The sequence below is a fragment of the Lepus europaeus genome, chromosome 14 (genome assembly GCF_033115175.1).
Source record: "Lepus europaeus isolate LE1 chromosome 14, mLepTim1.pri, whole genome shotgun sequence".
Taxonomy (NCBI): domain Eukaryota; kingdom Metazoa; phylum Chordata; class Mammalia; order Lagomorpha; family Leporidae; genus Lepus; species Lepus europaeus.
The window spans coordinates 76,653,394-76,675,268 of record NC_084840.1 but is presented as its reverse complement, the minus strand read 5'-3'; the positions used below and the strand labels follow the sequence as shown (position 1 = coordinate 76,675,268).

At 42.1% G+C, this 21,875-nt stretch overlaps 1 protein-coding gene across 1 annotated transcript in view; it reads left to right on the top strand.

The window, feature by feature from the left end:
• Positions 1-20,961, top strand: part of LOC133773465 (F-box DNA helicase 1-like) — a gene marked incomplete at its 3' end in the record, with an annotated part of 31,567 nt that extends 10,606 nt beyond the window's left edge. Inside the window, 9 exon segments of the mRNA XM_062210802.1 lie at positions 1,627-1,795; positions 2,816-3,038; positions 3,769-3,856; positions 3,941-4,027; positions 5,267-5,490; positions 9,452-9,764; positions 10,645-10,770; positions 12,009-12,115; positions 20,677-20,961. Coding sequence (XP_062066786.1) covers positions 1,627-1,795; positions 2,816-3,038; positions 3,769-3,856; positions 3,941-4,027; positions 5,267-5,490; positions 9,452-9,764; positions 10,645-10,770; positions 12,009-12,115; positions 20,677-20,961 — 1,622 coding nt within the window.
• Positions 20,962-21,875: the final 914 nt, after the last annotated feature.

The following is a 21,875-nucleotide window of genomic DNA, read 5'->3' as shown; positions in this document are numbered from 1 at the left end:
TCTGGGGCTCAAACCAGTCTCCATATAGGTTGCTGGTATCCCTGGCGGCAGCTGTACCCACTACACCACAGTGCCGATCCCCCTACTCCTTGACCAGAGCATCTTTACTGTGACCTGTTATCAACCTACTTCAATCAAACCATCTCAGAAGCATTGGAATTCTTGTTTAGACAAATAGTTCATAGGAATTAGTTTGTGGGGTAGAAACCAGTGGGATTAGTTAATCCTGTCCATCATTTATCATCGTATATACTCACATATTGCTCTTTAGAGATGAGTCATATTAATCACCTTCTCAGATGATTCTAGTTGCCGCCCAAGAAGAGTGATGTCTAGGGGGCCCTCCCTCTGGCTCCAAGTTACTTTCCTAAATATATTGTTTGCTATTTTCCTATCTCAGTCAGCTATGCTGCTCTACTTAGTCTCCTAAAGTACTTGGCTGTTCTTTTGTCTGAACCTTTGCTCATGCTGTTTTCTCTAACTGGAACCCTTTCCTGCTTCTTTTCTGCCTAAATATCCCACTAACAACAATCATTTCTTGTCTGCAATGTGCCTGGATGATCCTAACAGCATCCTATAAGGTTAATTACCTATACTTATTTTACAGATTAAAGAAATTGAAACTCAAAGACTGGCTTGATTTTACATAAGCAAGTCAGCAGTAGAGCCAGAATTTGACACTGGATCTGTGTGTCAAAATCTATACGTTTTTGTCTTCATGTCTTTCCAGTCTCATTATTTTCTGCACAACTAGGTTGTGATGTGTATTTTGAAATACACTCATAGTGCTTAGCATACAGCTGAATACATAGTAGATGCTCAATAAATATTTGATAAATGGGGCAAGCATTTGGCCCATTAGCTGATAAGCCAGTTAAGACTTCTGAATGCCATGTGTGAGTGCCTGGCAGCAGTACCTGCCTCAGGCTCTTGACTCCAGCCTCCTGCTTATGCAGACTCTGACAGGCGTTGGTGATGACTGAGGTCATTGGATGCCTGTCACCCACGTGGGAGACCTTGATTGAGTTCCTAACTCCTAGCCTTGACCCCAGGCAGGGGCTGTTGTGGGCATCTGAGAGTGAAACAGTAGATGAGAGGTTTCTGTCAACCAATCAGTCTGTCTCTTTCTCTCTGTATCTCTCAAAAAATAAATGAATGAATACTTGTTAAATTAATGACAGACTAAATAATGGAATAATTGCATAATAGAGAGGTAGGGCCGACAGGAGACTTTCGAATGGATCACAAGAGTCTTGAATCTTACGTGTATGCTTTAGGAGCATAAGTGACGCTAGGCCTTCAATAGCCATAATTTACTGAATTCCTCTTTCTGAGGCCTTGATGATGATCCTTGTCCTCATGCATCCTGCAAGTAAATGTTACCAACATGTTGCTGAGGAGCAGCCTGAAGCTCAGTGAGCTCAAGCGCCTTGCTGTTTATTACTTAGCTAGAGTCTGCAGAGCCAGGATCCTAGCCTGCTCTAGCCTGGCTTAGAGTCTGCTGATCCTTTTTTGAGAGTAATGAAAAGTTTGTCCCTGCCAGGGCAGGCTAAGCCTGGACAAGACCTGATTAGAAAATCCGTTGCCTGGTCAGAGGGTTACATCTTCTTCTCACGGCTTTCCTAGGCACGGGGAAGACCTCTACCCTTGTCAAGTATGCAGAGAAGTGGTCTGAGAGCAAGTTTCTCTATGTGACATTCAACAAGAGCATTGCAAAACAAGCTGAACGTGTCTTCCCCAGCAATGTCATCTGCAAAACCTTTCATTCCATGGCCTACGGACACGTTGGACGGAAGTGAACATTACTAATGCTGGCATCTTTGTCATATCTTATTGTTTTTCATGTGATCTTTATGATTGCATATGAACCTACATCATGATATTAAGAAAATGTAATGCTATTATCTCCCTTTATAGGCCAGAGATAAATACAGGTTTAATGACTTATACTTTTATCTTACAAAAATATATTACTCACCAATGATAATATCTTGCTGAAGGGCATTCTCAGTTCTCTGTAATTGAGGCACAAAAAGTTGAAATGACTTGTTTGAAGTTTGAGGCGTCAAAAAAAAAATTTTTTTTTTTTGACAGGCAGAGTGGGTAGTGAGAGAGACAGAGAGAAAGGTCTTCCTTTTTGCCGTTGGTTCACCCTCCAATGGCTGCTGTGGCCGGCGCATCTCGCTGATCCAAAGCTAGGAGCCAGGTGCTTCCTTCTGGTCTCCCATGCGGGTACAGGGCCCAAGAACTTGGGCCATCCTCCACTGCCTTCCCGGGCCATAGCAGAGAGCTGGCCTGGAAGAAGGGCAACCGGGATAGAATCCGGCGCCCCAACCGAGACTAGAACCCCGTGTGCCGTTGCCGCAAAGCGGAGGATTAGCCTGTTAAGCCATGGTGCCGGCCGAGGTGTCAAAAATTTTGATTAGTTTTAGGCTTTCCTTGGAAAGCTGGTCAGGGGCCACTCAGCAGAAGTCTGCTTGCCCCAGGTTTCCCAGATGTGGAGTTTTAAAGGCACATTGAGTACCCCCTTGGGGGGGCCTCTTGGAGCCTGGACCCACACATTTGAATAGTAGTATCCGCTGTGAGCTGATTGACCTTCTGGACTATTGTATGTGAATTCCTAAAAGCTTATTGTCAGCCATTTTTTGTCAATTGTAGACCTTTCAGAACTTCTCTGGCATTTAAAAAATTCTATCTCGTGTGTGTGTGTGGTCCTTAGAGCTACCTTGTGATGTCCTTGGAGGGAATGGAGGAAATACTAAATACCACAGTGACTTGAAAGTCAAATACTGTTTATTTGGTATGTACATTGCAGATACCAGTTGAAGAAGAAGTTGAATCTATTCAAGTTAACACCCTTCATGGTCAATTCTGTTCTTGCTGAAGGGAAAGGTGGATTCATAAGGGCCAAGCTAGTGTGTAAGACTTTAGAAAACTTCTTTGCCTCGGCTGATGAAGAGCTGACCATCGATCATGTGCCTATTTGGTGTAAGAACAACCAAGGACAAAGAGTCATGGTGGAACAGAGTGAGAAACTGGTGAGTATTCCAGTAGTGTAGTGTGTTTTCTTTCTGTCCTCAGAACTCTGTAGCAAGTTGCCAACAGAGGGTGAGACTGTAGCCCCATAGTGATCCCTGTGGATCATGTAGCATTTTCTCCAATGAAGCACACTCAGACTTCTCCCTTCATGCTGTGACAGATAAGATACATCATTGACTTGCTCATGATTTATTAGAGCTTGTTGTTGAATCATCTCGTCCTCAAACCTGATCTTTCGTGGTGACTGGGAATCTTTTCTAATTTTTGTTTGTTGGTTTGTGTGTTTTGGCTATTGGTTCTGCATAGATTTTGCTAGTAGAAAAGTCTATTTCTTATTTTTAACACAACTTTACAATCATTTCTATCTTTTTTATTAATTAAGCATCAGAAAAATATTTCTTATTTTTATCACAACTTTCTAATCATTTCTGTTCTTTTGATGAATTACATACCAGTAAGAAATCTACAAAGATAGTTCATCAGCTGTTGTGACTCTGTGCAGTGCTCTGTCATGGACTTGGTACTTCCCCCCTCATTTTTCTTGGCATCAAACCTTCCACTATATTTAAAGGCTGTCAGGAAGCCTTAGGGGGTTAAGGAGGTGCCTGCTGTGACCATTCTATGATGATCTTTCACTGTGATTGCTGTACGTGGAAGTGAAAGTGTAATTTCAGAGTTCTGTCTTTTCCAAAGTGTTCAATTGTGAGTACCACATCTCTTGCTTTCCAGAATGGTGTCCTTGAAGCAAGCCGACTCTGGGACAACATGCGGAAGCTAGGGGAATGCAGAGAGGAGGCTTACCAAATGACTCATGATGGTAGGCCGCTTTCCAGACATTTTCTGTCTGTTGAACGTAGCTGTTTGTTTTTCAAGTGATGATCTCACTACTCCCTTCTTTTAGGCTATTTGAAACTCTGGCAGCTGAGCAAGCCTTGGCTTGCCTCTTTTGATGCCATCTTTGTGGATGAGGCCCAGGACTGTACCCCAGGTGATAAACTATTCAGGACATCAGTAGTCTCAAATACATAGAAACAGCATCATGATTATGTAAGAGGACATATGTGTGAAATAAGTTGATAACTATTATTTGTGATAAAGAAGAAGAGCAAATGATACTTAGTCATTCAGAAATCCTTTTTATTTGACTTGATTTCAACAGTTGTCCTTTTTCTACACCTAGAGCAGGTTTATTTCCTCCATGTATTTTACTTAAATTTTTCTTAAAATATTGACTGAATGTAGCTCATGAGCTGATAGGGACCCTAGACTCATTCTGAATGGAAAAAGAATTCATAGTGAAAATTTCATGTTGGGTATTTCTCAAGTGGCGATACGTTTTAGAAATGTGACTTTCTATGTCACTTTTGGATAACAATGTGAGAGAACACAATTTGCCTCTTTTTTTATTTGCCTGTATATCTTCTTAAAATCAGTAATTCATCCAGGACTGAAAACAGTCTGCATCCCTAGGCACAGAAACGGTTTCTTTTGTCTATTTTTTTAAAGATTTATTTATTTTATTTGAAAGTCAGAGTTACACAGAGAGCGAAGGAGAGGCATAGAGAGAGAGAGAGAGAGAGAGAGAGAGGTCTTCCATCTGCCGGTTCACTCCCCAGTTGTCTGCAATGGTCAGAGCTGCGCTGATTTGAAGCCAGGAGCTTCTTCCAGATCTCCCACCAGGCGAAGGGGCCCAAGGACTTGGGCCATCTTCCACTGCTTTCCCAGGCCACAGCAGAGAGCTGGATTGGAAGTGGAGCAGCTGGGACTCAAACCGGCGCTCATATGGGATGCCAGCACTTCAGGTGGTGGCTTTACCCGCTGTGCCACAGCACCGGCCCCTCTTTTGTCCGTTTTAAAATTATTTCTTTAGAACGAGTGTGCCTGTGTGGCAGAAGAAGGCAGCTTTGCCGTCGAGCATGTCCTGGCTTAGTTTTGTGAAGCATTCTCACCCTTTTCTTTCTTTTTTTTTTTTAATTTTTATTTAATGCATATAAATTTCCAAAGTACAGCTTATGGATTACAATGGCTTCCCCCCCATAACTTCCCTCCCACCCGCAGCCCTCCCCTTTCCCGCTCCCTCTCTCCTTCCATTCACATCAAGATTCATTTTCAATTCTCTGTATATACAGAAGATCAGTTTAGTATATATTATGTAAAGATTTCAACGTTTTGCTTCACGGATTGGACTCCTTCATACTTACTCAGCTTTCCCTCTGATTGGTTGCAGCTATCATGAATATAGTTTTGTCTCAACCATGTGGGAAGATCTTTGTAGGGGACCCACACCAGCAGATCTATACATTCCGTGGTGCAGTCAATGCTCTGTTCACAGTCCCCCACACTCACGTCTTCTATCTCACACAGGTAAGAGCGTTTTCCCTGAGTCCTCAGACGTATGTATATAAGCAAGCATTTGATTTTCCCTCCTGGTTTCCTTATGTGCCAGACACTGTACATGACATTAAGCGAGATCACTGAATGTAGCAAATCCATGTTCATAAATAGTGGTTCTCAACGAGTGGTTGTAAGGGGATCTGGAAAGTCAAAACTTTCATCATAGGTATTTGCCCTTTTGTGCTGTGTTGACATTGGCACTGTTGGTGTGAAACAGCGATAGGTGAATCTGCTGGCATCTACCACGAATCGAGGTATTGGCACCAAACTAGATGAGCAGCTGTCATGTTCTGTCAGCACCCTGAATGTTACCACATTCAAAGTAAAAAATAATAATGATGATCTGGAAACTCACTCAAGTTTTCCTTGATGAAGCACACAAAAGAGTGATATTTGTTGACCCTTTCGTATCTCTCTTTCAATATTCTGTGTGTTGAAGTGAGAAGGACACCCAGAGTACTTCTGCTGCAGATGGAAGCTTGGTGACTGTATGAAGAGGAACACTGTTGCAATGGAGTTGTGAGCTGAACTGGCAGCTTTTTCTTACACTTTCTTTTACTTAAACAAACACTAACAGATCAACTCTAATTATTCAGACTGAAGTATTTGGCATTTTCTCAAAGACGATTGAAACGAGCTGTGTGACTTTCAGGAAAACAACTAAGAGTGCCTGCTGCCAAAGATAAAATTGTTGCCTTTCGAGTGAAATTAGAAGTCAGAGAAAACTTGTACGAGCCACAGTGAGCATGACAACTCCTGGGTCCTTGAGTGGGTAAAAACATAAACATCTCTTCCCTTTTTACCTGCACACCTGCGAGAGGCTACATTTTCTTCATGAACTTCAGCCAGGACAGTGTATCCCAACAGACTGAGCGTATGTGTAAACACGAGAAGCCAGCTGTTCTCTGTTGAGCCAAGAATTAGAAATTTGCAGAAAGTGTCAACCAGTGCCACTCTAATTGCATAAATGTTTCTGCTTTGAAAAATATTCTAAAAGCATGTTTCTTACTATCATGTTCTAGGCTTATGACTGTTTTTAAATGAATTCAAGTTTCTAATATGTCAAATATAGAGAGAACTTCTGCAAAGAAAGGCTCTTTGGAAGCCTCAGTGATTTTTAAAAATGTGAATGGTCCTGAGGCCAGAGCTTTGTGAACTGCAGCTTTTAAGAAACTCATTGCAATATTTTCAACCATTATTTGTTTCTTTTCTCATTTGTAATCTGCTTCTTCTAGAACTTAAGAACAGTTGGTATAAATAGTTATCTTTTATATAAATTAATGACATTTGTATAAGAGTATCTAATCAAATAATTTTATTATAATAAATGTATTAAAGTCATTTCATACTCCTAAAAAAAAAGAAACTCATTTCTTGTTGGAGAAATGAGATGTATCACTTGTATTCAAGTGAAATCATGCTGTGTTTTGTTACTGAAATGTTCTGTGGACTCCCATGACTCTGTGTAGTTTATTCCCTGTCCTTTGTAGTGGTTTATGGTGGGGTCAGCTCAGAGTAGTTACATTTTTTTAATAGAAAATATGTTATTTTGGAACATTATTATAAACCAAAGTCCATAATTCATTTAAATTTCCTTTTTTTTTTTTTTTTGACAGGCAGAGTGGATAGTGAGAGAGACAGAGAGAAAGGTCTTCCTTTGCCGTTGGTTCACCCTCCAATGGCTGCCGCGGTAGGCGTGCTGTGGCCGACGCACCGCGCTGATCCGATGGCAGGAGCCAGGTGCTTATCCTGGTCTCCCATGGGGTGCAGGGCCCAAGGACTTGGGCCATCCTCCACTGCACTCCCGGGCCACAGCAGAGAGCTGGCCTGGAAGAGGGGCAACCGGGACAGGATCGGTGCCCCGTCCGGGACTAGAACCCGGTGTGCCCGCGCCACAAGGCGGAGGATTAGCCTAGTGAGCTGCGGCGCCGGCCTCAAATTTCCTTTTTAAGTAATGTCTTTTGCTACTCCAGGATCCCATTCAGGATACCACATTATATATAGTCATGTCTCCTTAGACTCCTTGGTTTGTTTGTATTCTTGAAAGAGGGAGAGCGCAGTGTATCTTCCATCTACTAGTTCACTCCCAAAATGTCAGCAACAGCCAGGGCTAGAGCAGGCCAAAGCCAGGAGCCTGGAACTCCATCCTGGTCTCCCATGTAGATGGCAGTGCCCCAGGCACATGAACCATCGTCCCCTGCCACCTAGGATGCACTGGCAGGAAACTGCATTGGAAGCGGAAGAGCTGGGACTCAGACCCACAATCTTGTATGTCATGGGGCATCCTAAGAGGCGCCTTCACCTACTGTACCACAGTGCCCATCCTCACCTTCGTCTCTTCTTGGCTGTGAAGACTTTCCTTGTTTTGATGACCTGAATTGTGGTTTTTTGTTTTTTGCTGAAGATTTATTTTATTTATTTGAAAGGCAGAGTTACAGAGAGAGAGAGATCTTCCATCTGCTGGTTCATTCCCCAATGGCTGCAACAGCTTGAACTAGACTGGTCCAAAGCCAGGAGTTTCTTCTGTGTCTCCCACGTGGATACAGGAGCCCAAGTTCTTGGGCCATCACCCAGTGCTTTTCCAGGCACATTACCAGGAAGCTGGATCAGAAGTGAAGCAGCTGGGAATTGAACCAGCACCCACATGAGATGCTGGTGTTGCAGGCAGCAGCTTAACCCTCTGCACCAACGCCAACCCGTGAAAACCAGATTTCTAAGAAATACTAGTCTATTGCTGTATTATTACTCTTGTGTAAATCATCACCCAAATTATAAATATTCATTGTTCCATACTGAGGTAAATGATTGAATAAATAAATAAACCTATCAGAAGACATCATTTCCTTTCAGAAGAATTCCTTGAAAGCAAAAAAGAAAAACCACACACAATCCCAGTGTGTCATGTAGTAATTCTCACTTTTGCTAATTATTTTTGTCTTTGTCCTTACAGATGTGTATTTTTGCATAATTGCAGCTTGGTGTACATGGAAACACGTGCTATTTTTTACTCAGCACATGAATGTATTTTCTTTCATTGCTACTTTAATAGTTCTGTAATATTTCATCTAATAGACATAGCATAGTTTAGCCGTTTTCATTACTGTTAGAGAAGAGTGTTTGGGGGATATCATCCATGCAGGGCATGAAACAAAATGAGTTGTTCTGTTCCCTACTCTTAATCTGTTGATTGCCTGTTTCATTAAGCTTGATCTCACATCTGTTGTGAATTACAGTGTATGCTGTCTTATTTCAGTTCCTGCTGTATGTCAGGGTTTTATCTGTCCCTTCCAAAAAGATAAAAACCCTTTGGGGTGTGGGGCCCTTGTCATTTCTGTCCTCAGTGCTGGGCCTGGTGCTTGTGAGTGCTGGAAGCACAACCAGAACTTGGCAGGTTCTTAGGTAGAACAGGCCTAACCTCCTTTAGAAGCATAAAATAATCTGAACCTATAGACAGACATTTTCTAGTTCTTAAAAGAAACAATGGTAAGTATTCATGCTCAACACCTTGTATTCAGATACCATTTACATTTTTTGCAATTATTTTAAATTATGCTTGTACTGATGAAACAGCAATATGCAGCTAAGACTAACTTTCATTAAAAAATAGAAAGGAAAGAGCCAATTCTAAGTCAGTGTTCTTTTGTCTTTCCAGAGAAGGGGGTAGCTAGTGTTACTCTTTTCCCAGGAGAAGTGGGATGCCTAAGACCTCCTGTTTTCAGAGATCCTGACAGATTTTTCCAGATCTTTCTCCCAGCATTCTGATTTCTTTTTGATGTTGGTCCCTTAGACTATCATTCACCACATCTTTCTGTCTTCCTGGGCAACTTTACATGTTGATAATGTCCATGTGGCCCAAAGGATAACCTCTAACATTTCTATAGCACTTTTTTTTTTTTTTTGCTTTTGCCTGCACTGAATCAAATCCCTGTAAAGTAGGTGCTAGAGACGAAGAGGCTACTGCACTGACTTGCCCAGGGACACACAGAGAGTTAGTGATACAGTCAGGACCAGAACCTAGGTCTCCCAACTTCAAGACCATCCACTATCCTGCTGTTGGTTAGGAATGTGCAGCTACTGCCACTATCAGTTAGTGTGGCCTGCATCATATGAACCTATATATGTGTTCTCCTTAGGAAACCTCTTCATTAAAGACAGATTTATCAGAAGATGGGTACACAAAGAAGGCTTCAGTGGCTTCAAGAGATATGTGACGGCTGCCGAGGACAAAGAACTGGAAGCAAAGATTGCAGTAGTTGAAAAGTATAACATCAGGATTCCAGAGCTAGTAGAAAGGATAGAAAAATGCCATATAGAAGATTTGGACTTTGCAGGTAAGGAAAAAATTGATTCTTACCTTCTCTGCAAGAGAAGGAACAAATGCTCTCCTGATGCTTCTTAAAATTTTTATTTATTTTCATCTTATGTGGAAGGTGGGAGGGGAAGGAGGAAACCAGGGAGGGAGGGAAAAAGTGGGTGTTCTATCCATTGGTTCACTCTTCAAATGCCCACAACAGCTGGAAATGGACCAAGCTGAAGCCAGCAGCCCAGAACCCAATCCAGGTCACCATGCAAGTGGCAGGGACCCAAGTACTTGAGCCACCACGTGATGCCTCTCAGGCTGTGCATGAGTAGGAATCTGGATCAGAAGCAGAGTAGCCAGGACTTGAACCACTGACACGCTAGTATGGGATGCAGACGTCCCACGCAGCAGCTTGACTGCTATGCCACACACCCACCCTATTTCCTGATGTTTCTTGCCTGCGTGAATGGTTGTGACCTGCGTGAGCATGTTGTTTAAGAGCTCGCCCTCCCTTTAGGGCTCTTTATTTTTGTTGTATTTCCAAGTCAGTGGAATAGAATTTTCTAGTTCTGCTGCATGGAAATTTAGGTAAGCCCTGCAATGCTCTTCTGGGCCTGTGGCCCTTTATGTGTAAAATATAAGGGGTGTGTAAAGCCACGTGTCTTCTCCACTATGATTCTTAGAGGTACTCCTACAATTCAGGTTTAATTTTCCCCTCATCCTCTTTTCTTTCAACTTTAGCTTTCTCTTTTCTCCTTTTCCCACAAAGCTGTGTATAGCCAAAAATAAAAATAAAAAATAAATAAATAAAAACATTTCAAGAGTAAAGTAGGAGCATATACTTTTTCTCCTTCTCTTGTTTCTTCCCCTGTGCAGCTCTCATCTAACTGTGTACTGTGTTTTTATTCTAGAGTACATTTTGGGCACTGTGCACAAAGCCAAAGGCTTGGAGTTTGACACTGTGCATGTTTTAGATGATTTTGTGAAAGTGCCTTGTGCCAGGCATAATCTTGCCCAACTACCCCACTTCAGAGTTGGTAAGGAGACTGGTTGTTCTTCGTTTGAGTGTTATGATCAATTTAGCACTCAAGGGTTGACCGAGATGCTTCCTTTAGACTGCTTTGATTTTTCTTGGATGCTATGGCCTCCTGGCAGGCAAAGTCCAAGAAACAAGAAAAAACACCTACTAGTCCTAAACTTTTGATTCTTACACTGTAATCAAAATCCAGCTTCCTTGGGGTCCACTTCTCTCAGGGCTGCTTATGAGACATTACACTTACGGTGGGCCTGTTTTAACACGCATCTACTCTCAGCTTCAACATTTTCTCCATCAGATATAAAAGCTTTGAAACATGGTTTCCCTGCTAACCAAGGTGTTTTCCTTTAATTAATTCTTCTCATTAAAGAGATCAGAAAATCACCAAAGGTGAAATGATAAGCACTGTCATTTGTCTGCTTTTTAGCAAAAACTGGCTGTTAACTGTGGATTCAAACTTGAGGATGTAGTATTGTAGTGCTGAAAATATAAATACTAAACATCTCTTATTTCTGGTGAATATAGCCATAAAAGGAGGGAGAGTCATAAACAGAGGTGGCCATTGAAAGATACCAGCTGCTTTTGCTTTTTAAAGATTTATGTATTTGAAAGTCAAAGTTAAGAGAAAGAGAGAGAGATCTTCCATTGGCTGGTTCACTCCCCAGATGGCCACAAAAGCCAGGGCTGAGCCAGGCCAAAGCCAGGAGCCTCATCTGGTTGATGTCCTCTGTTGCCTTCACACATTTCCAGGTTGGACTAAATCAGTGCAGAGAAACAGTGTCAGGAAATGGAGAGAGGACGTGCTTTAGAGATGGCTAGACTTGGGTCCTGCTCTGGGCAGGTCCAGCTCTGGGCCTTTGATTACCTTGGCCTTAACTTGTGCCAATGACATGACCTCTGTAAACCTGTTTCCCCATTGTTGTGAGCAGAACTGGGATAATGAACATCATTACCTACCTGGCACATCACAGGTATTGAATAACCAATTTGCATATTCCTAGTACTTGCCATAGCAGGACCAAATAAAACTCAGCGTGTTGTGCCATTGGTCTGCGATGCGAGGTTTCTGTTTTGGGAATTGTCATTTGTAGGGAAATTCTGTATATACAAGCCAGCAAATCTTGAGTGGCTTTTTTTTGGAATGGGGGATGAGTGAGAGGCTGTAAACATTTAGATGAGAACATCACTTTTTGTAAGTGGGCTTTTGAGTTTATTTTTTCCCCTTTACTTTTTTTGAAGAGTCATTTTCTGAGGATGAATGGAATTTACTGTATGTTGCAGTAACTCGTGCTAAGAAGCGTCTCATCATGACCAAATCACTGGAAAACATTTTGACTTTGGCTGGGGTAAGAAGCATGAGTAGCATGAGTTAACCTGCCAGTGTTTGACTTTTGTTGGATTTGAATAAGGGGTCAATCTCTGCCTCCAAAAGCCTTTGGATCAGAATCATGGTTAGGAGCAAAGGCCTTTCTGTACAGAGGGTGATTATGGAACACTAGTGCAAGAGGCATTCTAACCAAAGAAACAAAGATATGATTCTTCTCTAAATTGTTCCCAATTCAATTTTAAAAGGGTTATTTTTAAAATACCAACTGTATTCATCCACTTCTTAATTTCTCTTTTGCTCAATTAGTTCTCAACACTCCAGGAAGAAAAGAATGTTTTCTGCATCTAAACCTCCTCCCTCCCATTCCCTAGTCTCTCTTTAAAAGACAGCTGCTGCTGTCACTGAGACTTTCCCAAAGAATATATCCTTGCCAGAGAGGACGCACTTAGACCACTGGTCATTGTCACTGGCTACGACACAAACATGCAAGTAGGTCAGCAGTTGGTCTCCACCCCCACAAAACCGCCTCCTCTCTACTTCCTTTTCCCAGCTTTCCTGCCTTTTCATGAGCTAGAGCAGAGATGATTTAATCTTCTCAATCTTGTTGGAGACTGGAACACCAATAACAGTTACCATCTAGTCCAGCTTTCCTAAAAGAAAAATGCTTACGCCTGATATCTAGAACTTCAGTGTAAAAGTTAATCTAGTCTTCCTTGTTACCTGGGAAACATGCAGTGCTGTGTGTAGCCGAGTGATGTACTCAAAGTGCTACATTGTGCTGTGCTGTTAAGCAGATGAGTGTTACATGCTGTAGAGTACTGATAGTAAAGGCTTTGACTTTTAGTGTAGGGTGGGAGTTGGGTGGAGCCGTAACTGTTTTTAGTAAATGATATTCAAAGTCTCAGAGTTGTTAATTGGTACTAAAACAGAAACTTGATACTTGTAATTGATCAAATGTGCCAACCACATTTTGGACACAAATATATAGACAAATGGGATTTCTTTTCACATCTGTTTGAGGAATACAATTGGTAACTTTAATGGGAGTATTATAAAGCAGTGATCTCATTTCACAACATGGATTAAATAAGATTTTTGTTTTACTTATGAAAATTTTGAAACATGAAAAAGTTGAGAAAACAATACATTGAGTGACCATATACAAAGCACCCTAAATGTATTTGGAGTATACATCTCTTGAAAAACATAATTTTTTTTCCTGTAACCACAGAGATGTTTCCATGTTTTACAGAATTTAAAATAATATGTAACTCCTGCTACCCAGTCCCTGATCATATATACATGATTATCTAAAAAATGCCTTTTTACAGTTGGATTGTTCAAATCAAGATCCAAGTAAGCATTAAGTTGTTAGTCTCTTAAGTTAGTTAATTTGGAACAGCCAACACCCTCCCCCCCTTTCTTTAATGGTCCTGTCTTATTACAGAAACTGGGTCAAATGCCCTATAAAATGTCCCACATTCTAGATTTGCTTCCTTATGTGGTTATGTAACTTGCTCTACCGTTAGTGTTGCCTATCCTGGATTTTCTGTAATCAGAAGGTAGATGTAGAGGCTTGATTATATCCAAGCTTATCTGTTTTGGCTGGAATGCTCCATGGAGGGAAGGGCTTTGTTCTTTGTCTGTCATCACATGTTGTCAGGTTGCCTATCACTCTTTTAGTAATGCTAAGATTATTCATCTTTTTTTTAAAAAAAAATTTATTTATGTATTTCAAAGTCAGAGTTACACAGAGGGAAAGAGAGGCAGAGAGAGAGAGAGGTCTTCCATCTGATAGTTCACTCCCCAGTTGGCTGCAACAGCCGGAGCTGCGCCAATCCAAAGCCAGGAGCCAGGAGCTTCTTCCAGGTCTCCCATGTGGGTGCAGGGGCCCAAGGACTTGGGCCATCTTCTATTGTTTCCCAGGCCATAGCAGAGAGCTGGACTGGAAATGGAGCAGCCGGGACTTGAACCGGCACCCATATGGGATGCCAGCACTGTAGATGGTGGCTTTACCCATTATGCCACAGCACCGGCCCCTATTCATCTTTTTTGTCAATCTATATCTTGAAAGAAAGAAAAATCAAATGTCCATACTGATAAATCCAATCCCAATTATTAATAATTATTAGAAATAATTATTAATTATTGAGCTGGCTTTTGTTAATATAACACAAATATTTAAAGGAGTTAAAATTGTGATGTAATGAGTATCCACTAAATCTACAGATGGGATCCCCTAGCCGTCCTCTGTGCTACCTGGGTGAACCCTGATGTCATGCTTCTCTGTCCTGAGAGTACCTAACTTCCCAACTCTTTACTTCGTAGTGCTTTCCCAAGTGTGTAGCACCAGCAGTTTGTGTACTGAAAATAAGACTTTTTTTTTGTATGTGTTATCTTCGTTCTCCTCTTTTTTTAAAGCTACACTATGTCTATATTGCAGCACCTTTAACCTTTTACATTTGTAACTCGTGAATTTTAGTTATGCCGTCCAGTTCAGTTTTAACACTAAACTTTACTTCTTTTAACTTGAATCTTTTACACTGAAAATCTTGGTTCTTAATAGTATTTGTTACTTATTTATACCATTCTGTGTATTTCAAAATAATAACAATATCATTATTAATAGAATACTGAATGGAATGTAAGATTTCCTAGAGGCTTCATTTCTCCTGAGCATGTATTCCACTAATGATGGGAAACTAAAATCAGATGTTCTCAAGTCACTTTCTGTCCTCTCTGGTTTTATCACCAGTGAAACGTACAGTTTGAAATGTGTGTTTGTTTTCAGTCCTTTCAGGGATGGCTTTGCTTCTTCTCAATTTGATTATCTTTTGAATCTGTAAGACCTGTTTATGTTTCCAAAGTCAAAGCTTTCTAACAAGAGGAATCTTTCATTTCTGTCCCCTTCAAACTATTCTCTCCCTCTGCCTTTGGTAGCTACTTTTTAAAAATTTCTAATTGATTTCTCTTTCGGTGTTTCTTTTTGCAAATATCAACAAATCTGTATGTATTTTCATATTCTCCTTTTTCATGAAAGATAGCATTCTACAAGGGGTCTTCAAAAAGTTCATGGAAAATGTATGTTATGGAAAAACTATGCATGGATTTGAAAACTGTTTCACTCCAGAATAAACTACTTTTTAAAAAACATATATAATACATTATATAGATATAGATTTTAAGAGAGACATCCCTCAAATGCCCACATTGGCAGAGGTAGGTCAGGCCAAAGTCAGAACTTAGTCTGGGTCTCTCATGTGGGTAGCATAGACCCAAGTACTTAAGTCAGCCACCTGCTGCTTCCCAGGGTGTGCAGTAGCAGGAAGCTGGTATCCACAGTGGAGCCTGGACTTGAACCCAGGCACTCTATTATGGGATATGGTTGTCTCCAGTGCTGTCTTAACAGCTAAGCCACACGCTCACCCCAAAATCAATGACTTCTAATTCCATTTTCCATGAATTTTTTGAAGTATTCGCATAGACCTTTTGAAGACATTTGGAAGCTTATCACTTCTTTACTGCATATATTTTACAGGGAAAATCCATTTCTCCATAGAAGAAAAATAATATAGAATCTACAGAAACACTTCCCCATTGAGACAGGGCTAGGAAACATCTGTTTGCCCACAGGAAGACCCCAAGAAACTGCCTGTTTGTGTGAACAGATGTTTTTAAATCTGAAAGCTCTGGTGTGAGGTAGAGCACTTCTGCTTCTTCTTTTCACAGCCTGTGAATACGTTTGAGAAATTCTGTTCCAGAAGTGGTTGAGTCCAGTCTCTGCTCAGAAAGAAGGGTCCTAGGGGTATTGAGACCCTAGGGCATGAGGCCCGCACAATTTAGAGGCTATGAAAACATGAAAAATAGTAGTCATGTTGGTGGTATTGTCTTTTTTTTTTTTTTTTTCTTTGACAGGCAGAGTGGACAGTGAAAGAGAGAGACAGGGAGAAAGGTCTTCCTTTGCCGTTGATTCGCTCCCCAAATGGTCACTATGGCCGGTGCTGCACCTATCCGAAGCCAGGAGCCAGGTGCTTCTCCTGATCTCCCATGCGGGTGCAGGGCCCAACCACTTGGGCCATCCTCCACTGCACTCCCTGGCCACAGCAGAGAGCTGGCCTGGAAGAGGGGCAACTGGGACAGAATCCGGTGCCCCGACCGGGACTAGAACCCGGTGTGCCGGCGCCGCAGGCAGAGGATTAGCCTATTGAGCCACGGCACTGGCCGGTATTTTCTTTTTAATTTACTTTTTGAAGACTTATTTATTTCCTTGTTTGATAGAGTAACAGGGAGGGAGGGAGAGGGGGAGAGAGAGAGAGAGAGAGAGCGATCTTCCATCAGTTGGTTAACTCCCCAAATGGCCACAACAGCCAGGGCTGGACCAGGCTAAAAAGCAGGAGCCAGGAACTCCAGCCAGGTCTCCCGCATAGGTGGCCAAGACTCAAGTATTTGAGACATCATCGGCTGCTTCCCAGCCACATTAGCAAGGAGCTGGGTGGGAAGTAGCGTGGCCAGAACTCTAAACGACATCCTGATTTGGGAGGCAGGTGTTCCGCACTGTGACTTACCCTCTGCTCCACAATGCCTGTGACGTTTTAGACATAAAACATGAGCCTTCTTTGTTTTCTGCTCCCTAGAATAAGCCATTACCCTATAACCAAGAGTCTCCTTTTTCTCTGATCTCCTTAGAGAATATGACTGAGGTAATAATCACCAGAAGCCTTTTTGTTCATCTTTTTAAGTTTTAAAGAAGTGAAGAAAATCACTGTATTTTTGAAGTGTTAAGTGACACAGTTACTAGTTACTAGTTGCTCAAAGACAGCTTCTCAGCTTCCTAGAATTATTTTTTTTTTTTGAGAGCGAGCGAGCGAGCGACAACTCCTATCTGCTGGTTCACTCCCCAAATGCCCACAACATTCAGGAACCAGGAGCTCAAGCCCAGTCTCCCTAATGGGTGGCAGGAACTCAATTACTTGAGCCATGGCCATTGCTTCTTTTTTTAATTTTTTTATTTTATTTGACAGATACAGTTAGACCATGAGAGAGAGAGAGACAGAGAGAAAGGTATCTTTCTGTTGGTTCATCCCCCAAATAGCCGCTACAGCCGGAGCTACACCGATCCGCAGCCAGCAGCCAGGTGCTTCCTCCTGGTCTCCCATGTGGGTACAGGGGCCCAAGCACTTAGGCCATCCTCCACTGCCCTCCCAGGCCACAGCAGAGAGCTGGACTGGAAGAGGAGCAACCAGGACTAGAACCTGGTGCCCATATGGGATGCCGGCGCCGCAGGTGGAGGATTAACCAAGTAAGTCACGGCACCAGCCCCATGGCTGTTGCTTCTTGAAGTCTGTGTTAGGAGGAAATTGGAGTCAGCTGTTGATACCTGTAGGCTGCTGCAGGTATCTTAACCTGTGGCCTAAGCACTAGGCCAAATGGCTACCCTAGAATCTTAGATTCTTAATCTAGATCTCACAAGCACATCATTAGGACAGCACTAACAGAAAATTGATACTCCACACGTGTTTGTTGAAAAAAATATTTTCCCATTTGGTGACTGGCCACGGTAAAAGCACAGGCCATGTTCATGTCTGGTTCTCATTCCAGATGACTTAAGCATGCTTCCTTACCTGATAAAGCCGGTGTAAGGGTATTAACTGCACCTCAAAGGATGGGTTCTTTTTTTTTTTAACAGACTAAGTAAATATTAGCTGTTATTTTACCAGATTGAAGTTTTAAATATTGATATAATCAAATTGACCCTGCAGGGCTCTCTCGCTTGTTCACAGTACATATTATGTATGTAGCATACACCATGTTCACAGTACATATTATACACACATGCCATACTCGTCACAAATACATGCTGTGCTCATATACCTGTTATACACATGCAGTTTTCTTAATACTAGGCTGTCACTAGCATTTTTCTCTCTCATGCTCTCACAAGTGTGCAGGGTAGTCCTCCAAGGCCACCTGGCATGTGATGTCACCACAAAATAAATACAGAAGGGATGAGGCTCCAGCGGTCTTCTATTAAGCTAGACATGAAAGATTTGCAGAGACAAACAGTGCTACTCTTCTCACCACATTTTTTTCTTCTGAATATAGTTGTTTTAAATCAACATAAATATGTAGTCTTACTAATTTTTAAATCAATTAATATTTTGAAAACTTCTTAGTGTATGTTTCTGAGATTCCAAGATGATAAACAGTAATGGTTCACATATACAAGGCTCTTTAGAGCCTATGATGTTTAGTAACATAAAGAGCACAAAACCAAATCATCTGTAGTCCACTGCTCTGGAACAGTGTTGTTCAGATTGTAGGTTGCAGTTCACTAATGATTGGTGAAATTAATGTGTTATCACAAGCTTAAAAAAAAAAGTAAAATGGGGCTGGCGCCGTGGCTCACTTGGCTAATCCTCTGCCTGCGGCGCCAGCATCCTGGGTTCTAGTCCCGGTTGGGGCACCGGATTCTGTCCTGGTTGCTCCTCTTCCAGTCTAGCTCTCTGCTGTGGCCCGGGAGTGCAGTGGAGGATGGCCCAAGTGCTTGGGCCCTGCACCCACATGGGAGACTAGTAGAAAGCACCTGGCTCTTGGCTTTGGATTGGCACAGTGCGCCAGCTGTAGCGGCCATTTTGGGGGTGAAACAACAGAAAGGAAGACTTTTCTCTCTCTCTCTCACTATCTAACTCTGCCTGTCCAAAAAAAAAAAAAAAAAAAACACGTAAAATGGCAAAAAATTCAAAGTTATCACAGTATATTGGGTTAAATGGTATTTTGTGGAAATGTGATTTCAAGTTCATGTATCTATGTATACATGTATGTATGTATGTATGTATTTAGCAGAGACAGATACAGCTCCCCTTTGTTGGTTCAATCCCCAAATGCTCATGAGGGTTGGAACCAGGCCAGGTCCAAGTCAGTAGCTGGGAAATCAATCTAGATCTCCCATATTGGTGGCAGGAACCCAATCGTGTGAGCCATCAGTTCTGCCTCCTAGGGTCTGCAATAGCAGGAAGCACAAAGCAGGAGCCGGAACTGGGTATATCAAACCCAGGTATTCAGATATGGGATGCGGATGTCTTAACTGCTAGTCTAAATGCCTGCTCCTTAATTTCTTATACATGTATGTGTAGAATTGTACTGTAAATGAATCAAAACAGTTTGAAATCCCCAGCCCTGGAGAAAATCTTGCAGTGGGCTGGAAATATGTACAAAGATATTCATTTCTACATCGTTGGAAATAGTTTAGGAACCTGAGTTTCCACAGAAATGCATCAATAAAATCTAAAAGAATGATGGCTGAATCCTATATAGCACAAGAGGAAAGTGAACGAACCGAGAAGGAAACCAAAAGCATGACACGTATATAAACAAACAGTTATAAAATACCTTATGCTTTTGGACATGTATTAAACTTGAAGCTATTTTACAGTGGCTCACAAAAGAGACGCCCAGAAAGATAATGGAGATGGCAGTCAAAGGGGCTTCAGCAAAATCTGTTTTGTTGTAAAATGGGAGAGAAAACCAAATAAATCAAAATGTGGTACATAGATTCTGAAAAATGTGGTAAACAACACGATTGTCATCTAGAAAATATGAAATTGTCATTTATGATCAGCAGTTATGAGTGGTCCTGCTAGTTTAGTTTGCCCATACTTTGTGGAACTCTTCAGAGGCAGTCATGAATCAAACCAAAGTCCCTGTTTTTGTGACAGTAGATGCCTTGTTCTCTACATTTCACAGATAAAGAAATTGAGGCTGAAATGTATCAATTTCCCACTTGCCAACCAATAGCAAGGGAAGAGGGAAGTGTGCAGGGTTGGTTTGCACATCTGTTTTTGTTTTAATATTTATTTATTTGAAAAGCAGAGTGGGTGAGTGAGTGAAACAGAGAGAGAGAGAGAGAGAGAGAGAGGGATCTCCATTGCTGGTTCACTCCCCAAATGGCCACAACATCCAGAGCTGAGCCAGTCCAAAGGCAGGAGCCAGAAGCTGCTTTCGGGTCTCCCACGTGGATCTAAGGCCCCAGCACTTGGGCCATCCTCTGCTGCTTTCCCAGGCACATTAGCAGGGAACTGGATCAGAAGTGGAGCAGCCTGATCTCAAACAGACACCCATATGGGATGCTGGCGCTGCAGGTAGTAGCTTTACCTTCTGTGCCACAGCACCAGCCCCTGGACATCCTTTAAGTTCTTCTCTCTCAACTTACCGGAGTTACAATGTGAATATACAAAAAAAAAAAAAAAAATTGTAATAAATCAGTTGGGGGTTGGTTAGCGTAAGTAGAACCCAGAAATAGTCTTGAAATATCACTGTGGGCAACAGTTTTGCATGTTTGTCCACTAAATCTTATTTTTAAAAAACTAGCTGCAGTTTTATCAAGAAGCCAATGGGACTATTTCAAGTGTTTTCTCTTAATGCAAGCTTTGGAGTCAGGGAAAATCAGAGAAACTAAGGGAAAACAGGGTAACCTTTGCTCGTTCTGGAACGCAAGGTGCATCAAAAGGGCATTTCCTGTGCGAGTTTCCAAGTAGAACGTAGCAGAGGTGCTATTATTCTTTCTGTCTCTTTCCTTCTTAGGAGTACTTCTTACAAGCCGAGCTGACAAGCAACGTATTAAAAACAGGAGTAGTCCGCTGCTGTGTGGGGCAGTGCAACAATGCCATCCCTGTCGACACTGTGCTCACCATGAAGAAACTCCCCATCACTTACGTATGTGGTCTCCCCAACAGCACCTGCTCTCTTTGGAACTTAATTCAATCGTTGGCATTTTACTGCTTGTCAGCCATGTATTTATCTAGGTTGTGGGTGAAGGAGATAAGAAAAATTGGTGTAGTCCTTTTTCTAGAGTTTTTTTTTTTTAATTTATTTGAAAGGCAGAGGCAGAGAGAGTCTTCCATCCGCTGGTTCACTCCCCAAAATGGCCGCAACGGCCGGAACTACCCTAATCTGAAGCCGAGAACCAGGAGCTTCCTCCAGGTCTCCCATGTGGGTGCAGGGCCCAAGGACTTAGGCCACCTTCTACTGCTTTCCCAGGCCATAGCAGAGAGCTGGATTGGAAGTAGAGCAGCCGGGACTCAAACCAGCCCATATGGGATGCTGGCACTGCAGGCGACAGCCTTACCCGCTATACCCCAGCACTGGCCCCTTTAGGTACTTTTTATACATAAGGCACAAGAGATGTGGTCTCCCTATATGTCAGAGAAAGTATTAGTCAAGAGTCAGGATATGGGATCCTGTCTGGCTGTATAAAGCCTTATTATCTGGGAGACTGGGTTGTGACTAGGTAAGTGGTAGTTAAGTTTAAGGATTTTGATGAATTCATTCCAGGACAGTATAAAAAGAGCAGCAGGTATTGTGGTGCAGCAGGTTAAGCCACCACCTGGGATGCCCCCATCCCGTATCAGAACACCAGTTCCAGGCCTGGTTACTCTGCTTCTAATCATGCTTCCTGCCAATGCCTTCTGGGAAGCAGCAGATGATGCCTCAATGGCTTGGGCCCCTGCCACCGACATGAGGGACCCAGATGAGCCCCAGGCTCCTGGTACTGCCCTTGCCCATTCCTAGCTGTTACGGGCATTGGAGGAGTGAACCAATGAATCAAATATCTCTATCTCTGCTTTCAAGTAAATGAAAATAAGCAAACTTGTTTTAAATGAGAGGAACAGATGCCAAGAAGCCTACCTGAGGTTGGGATAAAGAAAAGAGGGTTTTTTAAAGAAGCGCGACAGCTGATTCTGGAAGAATGGCCATCATGATGGTGTTCTTAATAAATTCAA